This window comes from Argopecten irradians, chromosome 12 (genome assembly GCF_041381155.1).
Source record: "Argopecten irradians isolate NY chromosome 12, Ai_NY, whole genome shotgun sequence".
Taxonomy (NCBI): domain Eukaryota; kingdom Metazoa; phylum Mollusca; class Bivalvia; order Pectinida; family Pectinidae; genus Argopecten; species Argopecten irradians.
The window spans coordinates 32,539,700-32,562,355 of NC_091145.1; the positions used below are offsets into that span (position 1 = coordinate 32,539,700).

The 22,656-nt window shown below is 36.3% G+C and overlaps 1 protein-coding gene across 1 annotated transcript; it reads right to left on the reverse strand.

The window, feature by feature from the left end:
- Nucleotides 1-184: 184 nt before the first annotated feature.
- LOC138304629 (peroxisomal acyl-coenzyme A oxidase 1-like) lies at nt 185-19,222 on the reverse strand. The gene is made up of 15 exons (XM_069244798.1): nt 19,052-19,222; nt 17,471-17,627; nt 12,766-12,920; nt 12,294-12,401; nt 11,767-11,886; nt 11,199-11,314; nt 8,672-8,841; nt 8,152-8,314; nt 7,619-7,809; nt 7,146-7,310; nt 6,560-6,665; nt 4,984-5,130; nt 2,502-2,572; nt 2,026-2,161; nt 185-1,453 (listed from the first exon to the last, which is right to left on the reverse strand). The coding sequence occupies exons 1-15, from the start codon at nt 19,197-19,199 to the stop codon at nt 1,388-1,390; spliced, it is 2,019 nt and encodes a 672-aa protein (XP_069100899.1). The 5' UTR covers nt 19,200-19,222; the 3' UTR covers nt 185-1,387.
- Between the last annotated feature and the right edge of the window lie 3,434 nt (nt 19,223-22,656).

The following is a 22,656-nucleotide window of genomic DNA, read 5'->3' on the forward strand; positions in this document are numbered from 1 at the left end:
CGGCAAATATGTTAATCTTAAAGTAAAACAGAACAAATTGAGTTAGCTGTAGTCTCTATATTAGCCTTGTCTTAATGCCACAGGAAATACTGTAGTATGTAAGAGTTGATAATCTCCTATGATCAAATAGTTCTTTATAAAAAAAAAATCCCTGAAAATGAACAAGTCACGATCTGCATTCATGTTTAGTTTGGTATCAGCTATCACGTTTCTCATGAGAAGCACCTTCCATTTATTGATTGATTCACATAATTTTATACGCTGTACATGTAACTAATGAACTATTTAAGCAACCACGCATTATGAACATGTTAAAACAGGTATGTATATATGTTACTGGCCATGCAGTAAGATTAAAACTACAATCATTTATACCAACAGTGTACACCAACTTTTTTTACAGCAACTTTTGTGTCATGATCTCTCAGGAATTTTTCAAGCCAGTTCAATTCACGAATTACAGTCATAGAATTTTTATGTTTGCTTCCGCTGATTATTTTTTGTAAATATGTAAAATCTGCATGGTTACATTACATTTTACAGTTCTCTCTGTTTCCTTTTAGAACTCTGTTTATAATAAAATAATTTCTTGTTATATACATTTGTATACTCTGTATATAGATAAATATAAAAGACTGATATCCAAATCATTGTCAATTAATGCTCAAAAGATAATGTTAAAAAAAAATTTCAACAATCTAAAATGAAGTCAGCATACATCATCTGAAACATATACATAATATATCTACACCTCCTATGTATATATTTTTATGCTAATTAACCAATATATTTATCACAGAATCATACATTTTAAGTACAATGTGTACAAATACATATACACAAGATCACAAAACATACAACAAACATCTTTATAATATACAGAGACAACCTTGTTATCTCTAACGTCTATTGGACCATAATTGTGACATCTTGACTGGTTGATATGATTTATTGAACATCATCTTAACAGCCAGGGTCATTTAAAGATGTGCCAGGAAAACCGGAGTATCGGGAAAAAACCCACTGACATTTAGTCAGTATCTGCATGGCAGAAGCTTCACACAGGAATCAAACTTGTGACCCAGAGGTGGAGGGCCACTGTGGCTCTTTGAAACCCACAGTCATCAGTTAACTAAATGAAGTGTATTGTGTAAAGTTTAACCTGTCCCAATAAATATTTTTTGATTATAAATATGGTTTTGATTTAGCAAAGTTCAACTGTATTTAAACACATATTGTATATGTTAATCAAACTATATATTTAACAGTTTTGCATTGTGATATTATGATTATCTATTACCGGTATTAATATAAAATGTTGATAACCATGAATTGTCTATAGTGACATAAAACTGTCCTCATAATGCTTCTCGATTGTTCTCCATTGTTATAACTTTGATTTGGCTCCTTCCATGATCAGATCCCTCAAATATTTGTCATATGCTGGATCAACCTGAAACAAACATTCAAGATTTGTTTTATTTTTCAAACTTCAGTTTGATATGGTTAAACTGATTAGAATTAAACTACAGTCATTTAAGTATCGCCTCCCTTGTTTGCAATGTGTGTGAATATCTATATATTTTGGGAGGCTGAAGGTCCATGCTGTTTCGCTTTGCAAAACTGTAAAACTGGAAACTCTTGTACATTAGAGAGTGTTATCTAAGTGAAGTATATATATAAATGTACGGCCAGAGACACCAAACAGAATATCCCACCCGGCCATATTATACTGACAACAGGAAAACCAGTCTATATATAACATCTTGGAATTCTACAATTGATATATTGCTTATTGCAATTATATGATGTAATCCCTCCTTTAACAAAAAATAAATGATATACTAATATTAGGTGGTTAGTAACCAGTATCAATGGTAATTTCATAATTGCCTATGTAGGTAGGAGAGAATTATATTTGATAAGGGTTTGTTAAGTTAAATCCTAATTTTTCTACTCTAACTTTACAGCTGTAACCTGGTGGGTTTTCCTGACAAATCTCACTCCTCTGCCACCATTACATACCTCCGTTTGGTTCATTGGTTCCTTCAGTGCAGCCTCGTATAGCCGTTCATATGCACGGCCATCATAGCAACCGATGGCTGATGAGAGGGTTTCATCATGGAAGTCAAATGCATCAACCAAGGTAACCGCCTCAGGTCTTAAAATGAAACAATTTCTTGAATTAGCTTTTATATCAAGGGGATATAATTCTTTGGTTATGAAAGAGATATGGTATCAAAAGGAGGTTTACTGCTGGTTGCAAGGGGAGATAATTCTCGTGACATTACATTAACCAATGACCAACAAAACAGGCTTGTCAAGGAAGTCGCATGCATCTTCAATTATGATAATAACTATATAAGATTTTATATAATAAAATATTTTTGTCTTTGCTTAATTATTGAAATATATGTATATAAAAGTGAGATATTCTCTAAAAATTATTTGTTTTTAGGACTAACTATTTTTCAGAATCCGTTTTAGTTTTTAAGACCCACCTTATTTCAGAGAGAAGTTGTAGTTCTAGATCTTGAAGCCAATGCAACTGTTCCAAGCCAATAGCTTCTGACTGAAAATATGATCCATTGAAATTAAACTCTTTTCTCTAGTTCTAAATATTAAACTCTTATCCCTATCTCTAACAAGAGGCCCATGGGCCTTAACGGTCATCTGACTATTAGCACAATACAACGTAGTTGTTTAAAGATTTTAGCATATTTGACCTCTGTGACCTTGAATGAAGATCAAGGTCATTCATTTGAACAAACTTGGTAGCCCTTCATCCCAGCATGTCACAGGCCCAATATCAGGTCTCTAGGTCTCCTAGTTATTCTCAAGTAATTTAAAGATTTTAACCTATTTGACCCCTGTGACCTTGAATGAAGGTCAAGGTCATTCATTTGACCAAACTTGATAGCCCTTTATCTCCATGCTGCAGGCCAAATAGGAGTATCCCTGGCATTTCGGTTCTTGAGAAGAAGTTGTTTAAAGATATTAGAGTTTTTGACCCCTGTGACCTTGAATGAAGATCAAGGTCATTCATTTGAACAAACTTGATATCCTTTCATCCAAGCATGTTACAGGTCCAATATCAGGTCTCTAGGCCTCTTAGTTATTCACAAGAAGTTGTTTAAAGGATTTTTAAAAAATAAAAATAGCCTATTTGACCCCTGTGACCTTGAATGAAAGTCAAGGTCATTCATTTGAACAAACTTCGTAGCACTTCATTCCAGCTTGCTGCAGGCCCTATATGAGTATCCTAGGCCTTTCTGTTTTTCAGAAGAAGTCGTTTAAAGATTTAAGCCTATTTGACTTCTGTGACCTTGAATGAAGATCAAGGTCATTCATTTGCACAAACTCGGTAGCCCTTCATCCCAGCATACTACATGCCCAATATCAGTACTCTGGGCCTTCTGGTTCGTGAGAAGAAGTTGTTTAAAGATAATAAGCCTTTTAACCCCCGTGACCTTGAATGAAGATCAAGGTCATTCATTTGAACAAACTTGATAGCCCTTCATCCAAGCATGTCACAGGCCAAATATTAGGTCTCTAGGCCTCTTAGTTATTCACAAGAAGCTGTTTAAAGGTTTTTAGCCTATTTGACCCCTGTAACCTTGAATGAAAGTCAAGGTCATTTGTTTGAAATAACTTGGTAGCATTTCATCCCAGCATGCTGCAGGCCCAATATCAGTACCCTGGGCCTTCTGGGTCTTGAGAAGAAGTCGTTTAAAGATTTCAGCCTTCTTGAGCTCTGTGACCTTGAATGAAAATCAAAGTCATTCATTTGAACAAACTGGATAGCCCTTCATCCAAGTATGTCACAGGCCAAATATCAGGTCTCTAGGCCTCTTAGTTATTCACAAGAATTTGTTTAAAGTTTTTTTGCCTTTTTGACCCCTGTGACCTTGAATGACGGTCAAGGTCATTTATTTGAACAAACTTGGTAGCATTTCATACCAGCATGCTGCAGGCCAAATATCAATACACTGGGCCTTCTAGGTCTTGAGAAGAAGTCGTTTAAAGAATTCAGCCTTTTTGACCTCTGTGACCTTGAATGAAGGTCAAGGTCATTAATTTGAACAAACTTGGTAGCCCTTCATCCCAGCATGCTACAGGCCAAATATCAGTACCCTGAGCCTTTTGGTTATTGAGAAAAAGTTGTTTGAATGGTGGACGGTGGACGGCACACGGCACACGGCGCACAGCGCACGGCAACGGACGGTGCATGATGACAATAGGTCATCCTGACCCTTCGGGTCAGGTGACCTAAAAATTGGAAAAATACTAAATTCAAGTGATACTATCCGCTTACAGAAAAGAAAAGGAGCTGGTACATTTTGTAATTTTGTTAAAACAGGTAAATGCAGAAATATTTTTTGAAAACTCCTCTTTCATTTTACAGCCCGAGTACCTAACATGAACTTCATTTAGGTCTTATGACCAAATTCAAAGGCTAGTATAAATACACAAAAAAATTGCAGGGTCGACATTTTCTGGTTTGCTCTACGGGTATATTTCTGTAGGTTAAATTTCACAGTTCACCAATTCCTAAAATATATTAAACTATATATTGCTCTTAGATTTGTCAATGAATTTCTAAATATTTGATGGTGTTTGAATTTTAGATTTCAGTAAAAACACAAATATTGTGGAAATAGACTCCCTGGCCGTTTTTTGATTATGCAGTTTGACTGGTTAGACCTAGTTGCTCGTTTATGAATTAATGACAGACCTGATGATTTCATATTGTTTTCAAACAAGCCTTGACTTAGCCCTCACTTGCTTGTATCAATAACTGCAGGTCTGTCAGGATTTATACTTGAAATAATGACTTGGTCTAACCGGTTCTTACGAATAAACGTTAACGGACCATTTGAAATTAAATGTCCATACAGTATTGAAGTACATGTGTATATATTATCACCAGTCCGTCTGTAAACAGTAAATTTCTTCAGAAATTCACCCTCCATATGACCTTACCTCTAGGAAATCGCCTGACAGTTTGACGATATAGTGGACACCAAATAGACAGCACAGTTTGTCTAAAATCTTCCTAGCTGGAGCACTGAGTTGTACGCTGGTTAGTCCGTCGACATAGCTCCTCATAGCCACGTAATAACAATGGGCCTACAAAACCACAGGTATTCAAATATTTAATTAGTATATTATTATTATAGTTGCTAACTTGAACACCCTGATTTATTCAAAGAGTTTTCTTGGTCCAGACCAAACTTTTCAGTATAATTATTTATATTAATTCACTAACTCATTAAGTAATTTTACTTCTGCTTCATAATTTCTAAAGAAGATTTCATCCTACTGAACAAAAACATACACATAACAATTTTGTTGTTATAATTTTGTCTCATTAAAATTCCAGCTTTCTATAATTTTTTACATAAAATATAAGATCAGGAGAAATTAAACAAGAGGCCCATTGGCCTTAACGGTCACCTGATATTTGATACAAAAATAGTTATGTAATTTACTGTTGTCTTTTGTTCATGAAATAGAAACATACATCTAATAGGTCTACATACAAAGTTTCATTAAGCTTGGTGCATATCTAATCACATTACTGTGTTCACAAGGTTCAATAATTATTATTGCAATAGGCCGTAATTAAGTTAGAATTGGATCACACTTATTTTCAAACTGGTTTGAGATATTTCCGATGTCAGTCTACATAGAAAGTTTCATCAAGTTCTGTTTATATTTACTCAAGTTATCGTGTTCACAAGGTCCAATAGTAATTATTTACTAAAGTTATCACATTCACAAGGTCCAATAATAATTATTAGTGCAAAGGGCAATTACTCTGTAAATTACTGTTGTATCTTTCTGATTTTCAAACTTGTCCGAGATCTTTCCAATGTTAGTCTACATACAAAGTTTCATTAAGCTCGGTTTATATTTACTCAAGTTATTGCGTTCAAAGTTATTGCGTTCACAAGGTCCAATAATAATTATTAGTGCAATGGGCAATAACTCAGTAAATTACTATTGAATCAGTCTGATTTTCGAAATGTTTCGAGATCTTTCCAATGTTAGTAGACATACAAAGTTTCATTAAGCTCGGTATATATTTACTCAAGTTATTGCGTTCAAAATTATTGCCTTCACAAGGTCCAATAGTAATTATTAGTGCAATGGGCAATAACTCCGTAAATTACTGTTGAATCAGTCTGATTTTCGAAATCTTTTGATATCTTTCCAATGTTAGTCGACATATAAAACTTTAAGCTAGTTTTATATTGTCTCAAGTTATCTCATTCACAAGGTCCAATAGTAATTATTTGTGCAAAGGGCAATAACTCTGTAAATTACTGTTGAATCATTCTGATTTTCGAAGTCCTTGGAGATCTTTCCAATGCTATTCTTCATACAAAGTTTCCTTAAGCTCAGTTCATATTTACTCAAGTTATCGCATTCACAAAGAAATGTTTATTGACACCGCATGATGGACAAAAGACTATCGCAATAGGTCACATGACCTATGGTAAGGTGACCTAAAAATTCCTCATTTTGTTTGAGTTTTAAGGTAGAGAATACTAACTGTCGCCATCCTAACGAGAGGTTGGAGATTTTTGTTCATGTACACAGCCTGTTCCTTCCCAGACTCCATGTCCTGCTGTAATGCTTGAGCAACTTTTAAAACCAATCTGTAATAAATAAAGTTACTATTTATATATGCAGATGAAAATTTTTATCTAATATGGAATAGGAATTTCTTTAAGTTACATCTGAAAAACATGTCAGGAGATACACATTTTGACATTGATATCATTTACACTTAATTTACGTGTAATTTTGTTCAGTATTTTGTTGTTGAGAACTAACCATTTAAGTATGGCATTTATAGCAGACGAGGAGAAAATGTAGAGTTCAGACCAGGGTTCAAACTAGGGACCTTCAGACGCTCTACCAATTGAGTTACCTAGCTTGTGACCGATGATTGACCCAGACCAACTCCACTACATGTAATTTCATTTTTCAGTACATTACTCAAATGACAGAATATTCTAACAGTTACCAACGAAAAGAAAATGACCAAAAATGAATCTGATATTATGGCGAGAGAAAATAATAATAAGTACATATTTTTCCTTTGTCTACAATGAAAAAGAATTACTGTATCTTACCTGTACGCCCTTTTCTTGTATATCTCACATAAGAACTCTACATTCCTACAATCAGCTGGTCTCTGTAGAGGACAAACGTAACTTCCCTCGTTCATTGACAGATACTGAGTTATTCCTGTGGTCTGCTGACCGGTCAGGGCCTTTGCGATCTGTTTTAGTAGATATCTAAAATACCAAACAGATAAATAGTGAAACTTTCAGATTAACCAGCAACTGAAAACAATTATTAGCTTTTAGTACTACAGATAAATATATCAGATGTAAATCAATTTCTTTTCACAGTGACTTAATTTCACGATTTCTATTTCAAAATAAGATGCAAAGATTCACAGATTTAAAATTCAATGGAAATTTTTATCAATAGAAATAAGGTAGGTATTAATTTGTGGAGATAAACATTCACAAATTTACAAAAAATACCAAAGAAAAGGGCACATGAAGGACAGTGTGTTTACAATATAGAATAACTGTACCTGGCCACTTGTAGATAGAGAACAGTGTTGTCTCCCTCCACTGTCGCTAGGGGGGTAGCACCGCAAACCATGTCTGACAGTCCCGCAGCCCGTAGGTAACCATGGCCACCACACGACCGCCGACAGATTTCCAAATCATATACGGTTATATCTGATACAAGGGCTTTCATTCCTGATGACCAGGCATGCATCTTGAAAATTAAACAACGAAATAAGTCTTCAAAGTACTTATATAGAATAAATACCTAAAACTGAAACAGTTATTATTTTTATCTTTCAAATAAAATTTGGAATAAATTTGATAATTTTAGAGTTGCAAAAGTTATAAGATGACTTTTTATATAAACTTATTATAGCAGGTCATGAACAATAAAAAAAAATGAAAAATTACATGCAAATAATTCCAACAATGCTGGGCATCTTACATTTGGATGTAATGGATTTCAAACTATGAATGAAATGTACAGAAATAAAAACATTTTGAAAAAATCCTGAGCTCTGCAGATTTTTTGAGGAAGTCATTAAAGTGTTACCTCTGGCAGGGCCTTGGCGTTACCACTCTGCATGTCGACCATCATAGCCTGGTACTTGTCTGACAGAACTTTGTGAATGAAGAAGAAGCCGTAGGCGCTCGCCAAGGCGGGGAACAACTTGTACTGTTGGGTCTGGTAATCCAGGATCTGACTCTCCTCAGTACTGTTATAAAAACATAACACTATACAGTAAAACCTGCCTCAGCGACCACCTCTGTATAAAGACCACCTGCTTAATAAAGACCACTTTCTTTAGGTCCAAAGTAACTGCTTATTACAATTACAGTAAAACCTGCCTAACTAACCATCTTTGTATTAAGAACACCTGCTTAATAATACCATTTTCTCTGGGTCCTAAAGGGTCAAATCCAAAACAATTTGTCATGTATATTTAACACACATACTAAGTATAAAACAACACAACAGACATTTTATAATGTGCCACTTTCTTGCTCTTGTGCTTTTTCATTTAGCATTTGTTGAAAGTTAATATAATAGATCTGTAGAGAATAATACAGACCCTGGCGAGAGCGTAGACTGGCGTCGGACACTACTGTAACGGATGGCTGCTGTCGATGCTGCTGCCAGAGCCCCAAAGGACCAGGAACAGATCATGACCCGGACATAGATCATAGTGGCATAGTTAGCCTTGCTGGGGCCAGACGTAAGGAATTTACCTGTACGAGTTACCTGTAATTACATCATTATTTAGAATTATAAAACAAGAGATCCCAGAGGGATCTTGGCGCCCACCAAAGATTGATCTATGTCTGACAAATGAAAGAGGGATCTTTTCTCTGCTTTTCAAACTTACAATTCTTTTTTCTGCTTTTCAAACTTTAAACTATCAAAATCCAAGATGGTGGTCGCAAAATGCAATAGGCAGAACTAGGGTCCTAGAGGAACATACATATGATATTTGAGAACAATCCCTTCAATACTTTCTGAGAAATAGCGGTAACAAACTTTAACTATCAAAATCCAAGATGGCCACCGGTCGGCCATCTTGTTGACCGATCAGTCCCAAAATGCAATATGCACAACTGGGGTCCTAGGGGAACCTACATATGAAATTTGAGAAAGATCCCTTCAGTGCTTTCTGAGAAATAGCGGTAACAAACTTTAACTATCAAAATCCAAGATGGCTACCTGGCGGCCATCTTGTTGACCGATCAGTCCCAAAATGCAATATGCACAACTGGGGTCCTAGGGGAACCTACATATGAAATTTGAGAAAGATCCCTTTAGTGCTTTTTGAGAAATAGCGGTAACAAACTTTAACTATCAAAATCCAAGATGGCTACCTGGCGGCCATCTTGTTGACTGATCAGTCCCAAAATGCAATATGCACTACTAGGGTCCTAGGGGAACCTACATATGAAATTTGAGAACAATCCCTTCAATACTTTCTGAGAAATAGCCGTAACAAACTTTAACTATCAAAATCCAAGATGGCTGCTTGTCGGCCATCTTGTTGACCGATCAGTCCCAAAATGTAATATGCAGAACTAGGGTCCAAGAGGAACCTACATATGAAATTTGAGAACAATCCCTTCAATACTTTCTGAGAAATAGCGGTAACAAACTTTAACTATCAAAATCCAAGATGGCGGCTGGTCGGCCATCTTGTTGACCGATCAGTCCCAAAATGCAATATGCACAACTAGGGTCCTACGGGAACCTACATATGAAATTTGAGAAAGATCCCTTCAATACTTTATGAGAAATAGCGGTAACAAACTTTAACTATCAAAATCCAAGATGGCTGCCTGGTGGCCATCTTGTTGACCGATCAGTCCCAAAATACAATATGCACAACTAGGGTCCTAGGGGAACCTACATATGAAATTTGAGAAAGATCCCTTCAGTGCTTTCTGAGAAATAGCGGTAACAAACTTTAACTATCAAAATCCAAGATGGCTACCTGGCGGCCATCTTGTTGACCGATCAGTCCCAAAATGCAATATGCACTACTAGGGTCCTAGGGGAACCTACATATGAAATTTGAGAAAGATCCCTTCAGTACTTTCTGAGATTTAGCCGTAACAAACTTTAACTATCAAAATCCAAGATGGCGGCTGGTCGGCCATCTTGTTGACCGATCAGTCCCAAAATGCAATAAGCACAACTGGGGTCCTAGGGGAACCTACATATGAAATTTGAGAAAGATCCCTTCAGTGCTTTCTGAGAAATAGCGGTAACAAACTTTAACTATCAAAATCCAAGATGGCTACCTGGCGGCCATCTTGTTGACCGATCAGTCCCAAAATGCAATATGCACTTCTAGGGTCCTAGGGGAACCTACATATGAAATTTGAGAAAGATCCCTTCAGTACTTTCTGAGAATTAGCCGTAACAAACTTTAACTATCAAAATCCAAGATGGCGGCTGGTCGGCCATCTTGTTGACCGATCAGTCCCAAAATGCAATATGCACAACTAGGGTTCTAGGGGAACCTACATATGAAATTTGAGAAAGATCCCTTCAGTACTTTATGAGAAATAGCGGTAACAAACTTTAACTATCAAAATCCAAGATGGCTGCCTGGCGGCCATCTTGTTGACCGATCAGTCCCAAAATACAATATGCACTACTAGGGTCCTAGGGGAACCTACATATGAAATTTGAGAAAGATCCCTTCAGTACTTTTAGAGAAATAGCGGTAACAAGAATTGTTAACGGACGGACGGACGGACGGACGGAAGGACGGACGGACGGACGGAAGGACGGACGGACGACGGACCACGGACGAAAGGCGATTTGAATAGCCCACCATCTGATGATGGTGGGCTAAAAAAACGGAAAGAGATTATTTTAAACATGTAGTGACTACAGACTTATCTATAGTGTTATGCATGACATAGCTTAGTTGCATCAAGTTAACAACACATTTGAAAACCACAATACAAAGGTCAAGGGCACAACAAAAAGTTAAAACTCATGATATGATAGGAGGTTAAAGGTCAAGGACACATGTGATATAAGGATCTGAAACATTTGAAGATACAATGTATGGTATTCCATTTAGGCATTATGATGTGCTGTACCTGTGCATTCTTCATCAGCATATTTTCGCGAGGAATCCGGACATTGTTAAGGAACAAGAATCCATTATCATTGTAGTTACCTCCCATTTTCTGTCCGATAACGCCAAGCTTAACACCTACAACACAACCGACAAACATGTAGAACATACAACACAGCACCCCGGGAAATACACAGGTCTCTGAAATTCTCTCATTTCTCAATTCTTTTCTTTTGTACCATAGAATATTTATTGACAGTACGGATGTGTCCTTCTTCAACACTTTCCAATATCTTCAAATGTATGTTTAGTATACAATATTGCTTTATTGAAGTCATAGTGATTATATACGGTAAAACACTGTCCTAACAAACCTCTGGAGACCAATGGAATTACTTTACTATAAGCATAGCTTGTTATTCACATATTGCAAACATCTAATAGTAACCCTGACAGGGAATGAAAATCACTATGTTATAACCATAGATATAACATATATACTGGCATGAGCTAGTGTATGATCAGCCATACTGTGGAGTTGGACCATGACCTATACATACATTATATATCCAATGATAGATTTTAAGTACCTGGCATGGGCGTGTGATCCACCATACTACGTAGCTGCACCATGAAGGGATGCATGCCATGTCTCTTGGTGTCAATCACAAGCTGAGCCAAAACAATGGCATAGTTACTGGATTTCCCCACTACAACATTAATAAGATAAATCAGATGCAGTTTATTCTGTTAATTAAAACAGTAGTTGAACATATCATGAAACAAAGTCTCACAGAAAATATGTGACTCTGAACAATTTGTACAAGAGGCCCAAGGGCCTTAACAGTCATCTGACTACATTGGCAATTATCGTGTAGGAAATTAATTTGATATAGTGTCATTTTAGCCATCTTTGATTTGGGATCAAACAGAGATGTAACAGCATTTTGTCGGGACCATGTAAGGATCATTTCATACAAGTTTCAGCCAAATCGGAAAAGTAGAACTTGAGAAGAAGTTTAAAATGTGAAAAATTAACGCACGTACGGCGCACGGCGACGGACGATACATGACGACTATAGGTCAGATGACCTGATAAAATCTAGAAAAAACTTACATGAACCAGGCCACCATTTGATTGAGGATAGTCTCGGTGTACTGAGGATAAATTCGTCTGTAGCTTTGTCATATGTAGCTGTAGTCTCCAACTCCATCAGATTGGTGCCTAAAAATGGAAATAAAAGTAAAATCGGATTTTTATTACAAGCTCTCATTAAGTTATATCTATTTTTTTAAACAGAAAATACAATCAGAAATTAATTATAATAAGGTAAATCAATGAGAACATGTAAAATAAATACTAGATTAGGGAGGAATTAAGAAACTTACATGTCACAGTTTGCAAGATTTATAATAAATTTAATGACTGCCTCTTCTAGGGATCAAACTTGGGACCTCTGGATCACTAGTCTGATGCTCAGACAATGCAATCAAGCTAAAGTTCTCTCTAGCTGACAGGTATAATTTCAGCTAGTATTGACCAGAGTTACATATTGTGTAAAATGTAAAATAATGAATTACTGGCTTACCATGACCTAATTCTGTCTGAGCATAGGTACCGACCATCTGGTACCTCCTGGCAAGTGGCAGCCATCTTTCCTTCTGTTCTTCTGATGCTAGTCTTTCTAAGGCAGGCACAAACATTGAGTGATGGAGTGTCAAGCAGTTCTGGTCACGAATGATTCTATCGAGAAAATAAAAAGTAATATAATGTCATCCATTATATTCAAAGATGTCATTCAGGTAAACATATTTAAGTGTACCATATTCCTCTGCAAAAATGGAGCATGCAATTGCCTTACATGCTGGTATAATCATCATGCAACTTAGTAAAGAATTGAACATCTTTCAGTTGGCATACATAGCCATTATGAATGCCAATTGGACAGAAGCAAATTCCATGCGCGCTATCACTTCATGTTGAATTTGCCTGTGCTCAGTTGGCATTCATAATGGCTATGAATACCAACTGAAAGACATTCAATGCTTATATTTACATTTGGTTACAATTTTATGATGAATTCCCAAAGGATTTTGCATATGATGAATTAATCATTGGTTATCGTCAAGGATGGAACAGCCATTTCAACAGCCGTTTTCCGTGATCGCTGGCACGACAATTATGACATCACAATGATAGCTCATAATGATGCCATAATAAATGCTTGAAGTTCATAGACTATATATGAATGCCAACTGCATTTGTTAAGGTTGCATAGTGGGACTGCAGTGAAAATGTAAACATATTCATATGTAATATAATAACTGATATTCATAACCATGAAAATAAACAGAAAAGATAAAGTTTGAATTACATTATGACAGGATTCTACAATAACCTGTGTTATTGGAAGGATGAAGAAACAAGAGATCAAAGAGGGATCTTGACGCCCATCAAAGATTGATCTAGACTTTGTCTGATAATTACTGTAACAGATGGATCTTTTCTCAACTTTTCTCTACTTTTCAAAATTCAACAATCAAAATCCAAGATGGTGGCCTGTCAGTCATCTTGTTGACAGATCAGTCCCAAAATGCACTATGCACAACTAGGGCCCCAGGGGAACCTACAAATGTATGAAATTTAAACAAGAGGCCAATGGGCCTTAACGGTCACCTGAGTTAGAATATATAATGAAACAAATAATGAAACAAATTAAAGACATATAAACACTATATGCTGGGCCTTGAAGTTGGTCAGTGATTTATAAATTTGACTTTTTAGACTATGAAGAGTATTTGCTTCCATCAAACCTGTGAACTTAGAGGTATTTTTTGAAATTTTAATCATTTTGACCGTGTTTGGTCCTGCCCCTCTGGTCCCCAGGGGGTCATCGAGGACGGATATGGATGTTAAAATGCTATATCTTAGGCTAATAATTCTAATCAAGTTTGACTCATTTCCTACAAAAATTGGGCAAATAATGTTCACAAATATGTTTTTCCTATATAAACTAAAGTAAACTTGACCCCTCCCCAGGGGGTAACGTGAGACCTCAAGGTCACAATTTTTATAAAACATCTTAAGACCTTTCCATCTATAATTATTTGATTCTACTATATCCAGAATTTTAGAAGATTTTTGAAGTTTTAGCCTGTTTGACCCTTTTTTAGCCCCGCCCCTCTGCCCCCAGGGGGTCAGCCAGGACCAATGTGGATATGATATTAAAATGCTATCTCAGGCTACTAATTCTAACCAAGTTTGACTCATTTCCTATGAAAATTGAGCAAAAAATGCTCATTAATGTGTTTTTCGTATATAAACTATAGTAAACTTGACCCCCTCCCCAAGGGGAAACAGGAGACCCCAGGGTCATACAATTTACAATTTTTATAAACAACTTTAAGACCTTTTCATCTATAAAGTGTATTTGTTTATACCATTTCCAGAAATTTAAAAGAATATTTTTGAGGTTTTAGCCTATTTGACCATTTTTGGCCACGCCCTTCTGTCCCCAGGGGGTCGGCCTGGACCAATATGGATATGATATTAAAATGCTATCTCAGGCTAATAATTCTAATCAAGTTTGACTCGTTTCCAATGAAAATTGAGCAAAAAATGCTCATAAATGTGTTTTCCCTATATAAACTATTGTAAACTTGACCCCCTCCCCAGGGGGAAACGTGAGACCCCAGGGTCATATAATTCACAATTTAGTAAAGGACCTTAAGACCTTTCTATTTATGAAAAGTATTTGATTCTACCATTTCCAGAATTTCAGAAGAAGATTTTTGAAGTTTTAGCCTATTTGACCCTTTTTTAGCCCCGCCATTCTGCCCCCAGGGAGTCGGCCAGGACCAATGTGTATATGATATTTAAATGCTATCTCAGACTAATAATTCTAACCAAGTTTGACTCGTTTCCAATGAAAATTGAGTAGAACATGCTCATAAATGTGTTTTCCCTGTATAAACTATAGTAAACTTGACCCCCTCCTCAGGGGGAAACATGAGACCCCAGAGTCATATAATTCACAATTTTTGTAAAGGACCTTAAGACCTTTCTATTTCTGAAAAGTATTTGATTCTACCATTTCCAGAATTTCAGAAGAAGATTTTTGAAGTTTTAGCCTATTTGACCCCTTTTGACCCCGCCCCTAAGGCCCCTGGGGTCAGTCATAGAAAATTTGTTAATAGGATTAAATGGCCATCTCATACTGATAATTCTGACAACATTTGACTCATTTCCTATTACAAATGACCAAATAATGCGCAAAAATGTGTTTTCCCAAAATAAACTATAGTAAACTTAACCCCCTCCCCAGGGGGAAACTAGAGACCCCAGGGTCATATAATTCACAATTTTTGTAAAGGACCTTAAGACCTTTCTATTTCTGAAAAGTATTTGATTCTACCATTTCCAGAATTTCAGAAGAAGATTTTTGAAGTTTTAGCCTATTTGACCCCTTTTGACCCCGCCCCTAAGGCCCCTGGGGTCAGTCATAGAAAATCTATGAAGAGTATTTGATTCTACCACATCTGTGAGTAGAGAAGAAGATTTTTGAAATTTTACTCAATTTTATCCCATTTGGCCCCTCCCACAGCCCCCTGGGGGGTGGGGACCATATAATTCACAATTTTGATTGGCCTTATGCCTTAGAAGGTTTGTGCAAAATTTCATTGAAATTGCGTAAGCAGTTTTGGAGAAGAAGTCAAAAATGTAAATTCTTTACGGACATACGATGCACGACCCACGACGACGGACAAAAGACGATTAGAATAGGTCACTTGAGACTTTGTCTCAGGTGACCTAAAAAGATCAGTGAAAATTCTGATAAATAGCGGTAACAAACTTTAACTACCAAAATCCAAGATGGCAGCCATCTTGTTGACCGATCAGTTCCAAAATGCAATATGCACAACCAGGCCCCCAGGGGAACCTACTTAATCTGAGAACCTTCCCTTCAGCACTTTCTGAGATTCAGCAGTAGCAAACTTCAACTTCCAAAATTCAAGATGGCGACCTGGCGATCATCTTGTTGACCCATCAGTCCCAAAACGCAATATGCGCAACCAGGCCCCCAGGGGAACCTACTTAATCTGAGAACCTTCCCTTCAGCACTTTCTGAGATTTAGCGGAAGCAAACTTCAACTTCCAAAATTCAAGATGGCGGCTTGACAACAATCTTGTTGATTCATCAGTCCCAAAACGCAATATGCACAACTAGGGCCCCAAGGGCACATACAGATGAAAATTGAAAATGATCTTGTCCGTGCTTTCTGAGTTATAGCGGTAACAAACTTCAACTACCAAAATCCAACATGACAGCCTGCTGGCCATCTTTTAAACTGATTAGTCATCAAACGGAGGGCCCAAGGAGCACATACTTATGGAATTTGGGAACGTTTCCTTCAGCACTTTCTGAGAAATAGCGGTAACAGTCTTCAACTAAAAAAATTCCAAGATTGCTGCCTTGTGGCTATCTTGTTGACCGATCAGTCCTAATACATATTATGCACAAATAAGGCCCTAGGGTAAACTACATACGAAATTTGAGAATGATCCCTTCAATACTTTCTGAGATATAGTGGTAACAAACTTCAACTACCAAAATCCAAGATGACAGCCTGGCGGCCATCTTGTTGACTGATCAGTCTCAAAATGCAATATGCACAAATATTTATATTAATTGTCACTTCTACTATACAAATTAACCAAAGTGAAGTATATGATGGTATAACTGACACCCAAAACCTGACCATATGACGTCACTAATGTTGACGTGCTGATGTTAACTGATCACCGTCAAAATGGCTGTTCCATCTTGTGGATTAAATCGTCGTTGATAAACAGGTTTCCTGGTCTAGCTTAAACAATGTTAATGCAGAGACCCTAAAATGAGTTGATAATGTAAATATAAGCATTAAACTATTTTCCTGTGGCATCTATGGCTAGCGCACATTATGAAGATTGTCTGCAAAGCTCTGGCATCTATATAGACCATAGATGCCATAGAAAGTTGTTTAATGCTTAACAAAGGCCCTAGGGTTACCTACATATGAAATTTGAGAATGATCCCTTCAGTGCTTTCCAAGAAATAGCGTCAAGAATTGTTAACAGACGGACGGACAGACAGACCACGGACAAAAAGCGATTTCAATAGCCCACCATCTGATGATGGCGGGCTAAATAGTTGATATTTTCGATATTTTATATGTAAACAACATACATTATCTTTTTTATTAATAGTTCAATCACTCAACTAAAAAGTCCTACCAGTGGTTAGTGGTTACCTCAATGCTAGCTGTAAGTCCTTCTCACTCCAGTTCTGGTCACGTTTTAAACGGTATAATTTCACTGATCTCGCCATGGTGCTCACATAGAGCTCCGATGTCGAAAGATATATAGAGTCCTTTAGGCAAAATGCTGGATCACTAAACATCAAGTTCTCTGAAAGTTACAGAAACGCATGTTAATTTTTCAGTGACTCAATTTAATTGTGTATTGGGCACTAAAATGCTGTACTATATACACTAATCATCAATTAATATCTCAAGAATTAGTCATTTAATGTAACAATGTGATAATTATAATAACTTCATTATTTTTCATCAGGCATATTATGAACATATAAACAACATGTCTTTTCATGAAACCACCATAATTCGTTATTTTTGATGAAATTATCTAGGAATGCTTACGGATGCTTAAAAAGGACTTAATTACTGGGATATGTTATCTCTACACATATATATCTCCTATATATCTCCACACATGTATATTTTTTTAATTACTAGTACATAGTCCCCCTACTTTAATATCTAGCATGTATTTCTTGATATCAACATTTTCACTGCAGTCCCACTATGTTACCTTACCAAGTGCAGTTAGCATTCATATCATCTATGAACTGCATCTGCTTATTATGACGCCATTATCATTGTTACGTCACAATTGTGGTGCCAGTGACCATGGAAAATGGCAGTTCCGTTCATGACGATAACGAATGATTTATTCATTATAGATGCAAATACTTTGGGATTTAATCATAAAATTGTAAGCAAATGTAAATATAAGCCTTAATTAAAAGTCTTTCAGTTGGCATTCATAGCCAAAAAATATGTCATGTAGACATGCAGAGGCAAATTCCACATGAAGCGCTATGAATTCCAACTGAAAGATGTTCAATGCTTAAATATTTTCATTTCTTATCTATAATAACCTTCCCAAAAGCAATATCCAGCTCTTATTTCACTGTTAACTACTTTTTTTTGTAGTATTTTTTTTTCAATGTGAAAATTTCCCCACACTAATATACTCCAATAACATTTAAAGAGTCAACCGGTCATTCGATTTCTTAACAAACTTTATTTTGCTGACTGTCAAGTTGTCAACACAGCGTCATGTATGTCCATTATTAATATACGTACACATGTACAATGTACAGTATATATACATGCACATACATATGGACCTACAGTGTACATTTTACATGTATGTATGCGAGATAAATGGGTGTGATTGTATAACATTTACAGATTTAGTTTATCAATAGGTGTAGTGCAGCAAATGGGTTCTAGGCCTACGTGCTATATATGTGCAAACTGTAGATTTCGTACGTCCCAGTTTTTGACCAACATGAAGATATACAAATGCACCTGTCTATAACTTACATATATACAACTGTACCTATATATTGAACCGTAACTTAGCTCTCTATATGTAATCTTACATTTAACAAGTCACCTCTTGAGGACAGAAATTAAAACCATTTGTGCCTAAAAACACAACCTTTCCAAATACCAAGGGTTGCATAACATCATAACAGAAAGACACGTCTTTATGTCATAGGCAAAACTAATAATAAATGATACCTAATTCTTTACGCCGATCAGTGTTTTCCTTTCCGCCATCGAGCATATAAGTTAATTCCTGTGGATTAAATGTTGCCTTTAGCCGTTCTTTTGCAATATCAGGATTAATTGCAGCGGAGTTCATCCCTGCCAACACTTCGTTCGCCATTTTGTCAGCTTTAGAATAAGTCACATGACACGTCACATGACCATGTTAGCTAAAAATAGTTTTGGATAATACGCTCGTTGAAACGCTTCTTTACATCACGGGGGTAATCGTGGTACATCGGTTTTTTTAATTCCGTCAGAGCGGTACAACGATATTTCAATTCCGTCAGAGTAAAATGGTGGCTACAAATTCCGTCAGAGCAAAATGTGAGACATATGTGACTTTAATTACATATAGAAATATTACTATTGTGTAATATGCTGCGATTATTGAGGTACATGTATGTCACAACATCACGCACATTTTATAATTTTTTTTTTTGGCGAGGTGTGAATATTAACTCCAGTTAAATGCATAATTGTATAGGGAATATGTCAATTAGTTAAAATTACTTTGCATACATAAAAAGAGTTCTCGAAAGTATATATTTTGTTAACCAAACAATATAAGGATATGATCATTTGATCAAAACGACAGATCAAAGCTGGCGAAAAAGAAATTTTATGGCAGTTTGCTTTGATCGAAATAAAGTATTTGGAACAATGATACAATTTCCGTTACCTACTGATTGAGACATGATACAATTTCCGTTCATCGTCAATTAAGAAATAAAAAGTTTTATTACCGTTTTAATCGGGAAAATCAAGGATTTTTAAGTGAGAAAAGTACATAAAGTACGTATGCGAAGCACAATAAACATCCTCACTAGATGAATTATTATTGGTATTCATCAAGAAACAAGGAATATTCTATTTATTAGATAAACGTACATTTTTTTCTCGCTCTCATCTACAAAACAAGAGGCCCATGGGCCGTAACGGTCATCTGACTATTAGCACAATACAACGTAGTCGTTTAAAGATTTTAGCATATTTGACCTCTGTGACCTTGAATGAAGATCAAGATCGTTCATTTGAACAAACTTGGTAGCCCTTCATCCCAGCATGTCATAGGCCCAATATCAGGTCTCTAGGCCTCCTAGTTATTCTCAAGTAGTTGTTTAAAGATTTTAAACTATTTGACCCCTGTGACCTTGAATGAAGGCCAAGGTCATTCATTTGAACAAACTTGGTAGCCCTCGCGTGGTGTTTAGTAATGTAAAGAGACAGTCACGAATCCTTCTCACTTATAGATCATTGATGCTATCTAAATCTCAGTCCAGACTGATCCGAACCAGAAACATAAATACATGTATATATGTTTCTGTCCGAACCGCTATAAAATTGGACTGATTATCTATTCTAAAGATAGATATATGCTTCTTTGAATGTTTGAAAGGGTGTAAATGGAATGTTTTGAAACTGAAAATATCTATACCATAAAGCTAGAATAACCATTTACTCGAAAAACTCAAATTGTAGATCTAACGCTATGTGCTGTAAAAATGTATAGTACTAGGCTTACCTTGTGTAGCCGCGGACTACTGTGACATCACAAGACCACGTGCCCGCCTAACTCATTATCTCTGAACCGTAGTCGACACTACCCGTAAATCATGACCAAAACCAACCGATAGCGCTAAAACTAGGCGATTCGTTGGATGGGACTTAAGTTTCCATTCATCCAAAGCAATATCCTGACGTATTATAAAAAATAAATAAATAAATAAATTTGCTGCACAAATCCTTTAAGACAATTTTAAAATAATTGAAGACGTTTGATCTTCTCTTACTTATGAAAAGATATTGTTATGGCTTTGAGTAATGAATGCTGCATATATTGGATTCTTCAGATATCAATTAACTTTTGAATTACAGATTCATTGATTTTGGCCACACCTCTTGCGGATTTGATCGAGAAGACACACAAAGAGGATACTTCTAGGTCTTACTACCTGGCTCCAGAAGTTAGAGACTATCAGCCTACAATCCCTACGGTACGTCGGATATACATAGTCGAGATTTTACTATGTCAACAAGCTTGGCAGTCTTACAAACTGTTGCAAACGATTCGGGCCTACCCAGAGGCCATCGCATGGCCGGGGAGTTAATTATTAAGATAGACATCAACTTAAACATTTCTGTTGTTTCCTCACTATGTAGTGGTGTACTCTAGATCTCCTGACAAAGGTGATACGTCGACAGCGCACTGGTGATTCCTGTCCTCCATCCAGGTAGAAAAAGTTGTTATTTATACACGACGAACAAATCATTTTTAGAAATAGTTATTCCTTATATTTTATTCCGTCCTCCACTTTTACAAACAATCTTAAATCCTCACCTGGACCTTTTTCTTTATGCGGTTGGACTGCTTGGACCGTTTGTAAACGTTATCATTTTAAAATGACGAGCCTGCAGATTTTGATACGGGTCTTTCAGGGCTTCGCCATGGTTTAATCGAAACAGTTACAAAATCACTAAATCTGTCAGAAATTCATAAACGAACAACTTGGCCCAACCAGTCAACCCGTACAAAGGAAAGCGGGCCTGTAAGAGAACCCATGTCCAATGCAATTCATACAGCAATATTACTGTGATATTTATGTGATTGTCCTATTGTTAAGATTTAGTTATTTTTAAAAGTTATTTGTTTATTATCTGATATTATACCATGTAAGCTATTGATATCAAGCATTCTTTTTCCTTTCCCGATATTGTTCACATTTAGATTATATTTTTGAGGTTGGTTGATTTACAAATCAATATTTATACATATTGAATATCAATATTTGTGGTTCCCTAACGTTCGAGATATTGTGGGTCGGTGATTTTAGTTAGGTATGTGCAGCATACCGTACTGCACAGAAAAGAATACGACCTGCTGCTACAGTGTGAAAAGGTGCAAGATCGTAAGTCACTGGCGTGGATGGAATAAGCCCGTAAACTTGTACTGCTGTACATCACAGATTGTCACTTCAAAATATACAATTGTTTCAAAATATCACATATAAATATGTAATAAGATTGTATATCAGAAAACACAATTATGTGTAACGTCAAACAAGTATTTTGGGTATTAGCTGTTGTGTTGTTACTACTTCGAAGACCATGAATATTATCTCTTTTCTCCGTTTTTCCAGTTAAGTTTATAACGGTTTATTTGTTCGTTTGTCTGATTAAATCAACGTCCTATTTACAGCCAGGGTCCATGTATGGATGGCCTCACATGTATGTTCATACACCAATGGACAACATTCTTTAACAACGTACTTGTATTACACCCGGTCACAATTATACCAACAAGGACTATACTGTTCCACAATTGCTGCAACACAACTCGGTTATTTACGGTGCAGAATCCAGAGTCTTCCTCGCTGGGAATACAGCACGAGCGCTCTGATATGGTTCCGTTTCTTACATTTTCCGTTTAAATTTTGATTAAAAATGACTCCTACCGATTTGCACTTTTTTATTTTTTTAATCAAGTCAGATGGAATCGAAAATCAAAGTGTCAAGGGAGACGTTATAGAAACGTTATAATATTGCTATCTAGATAGGAATATTATGGCTTAAAAAAG

Bases quoted from the DNA above. Each gene is read 5' to 3' on its own strand.
- LOC138304629 (XM_069244798.1), bottom strand. From the start codon at position 19,199: ATGGCGAACGAAGTGTTGGCAGGGATGAACTCCGCTGCAATTAATCCT. The intron at 11,315-11,766 runs GTACTTAAAATC...GTTGTGTTGTAG, and splicing joins GGATCACACGCCCATGCCAG to GTGTTAAGCTTGGCGTTATC. The intron at 7,810-8,151 runs GTAACACTTTAA...TTAATTTTCAAG, and splicing joins ACGCCAAGGCCCTGCCAGAG to ATGCATGCCTGGTCATCAGG.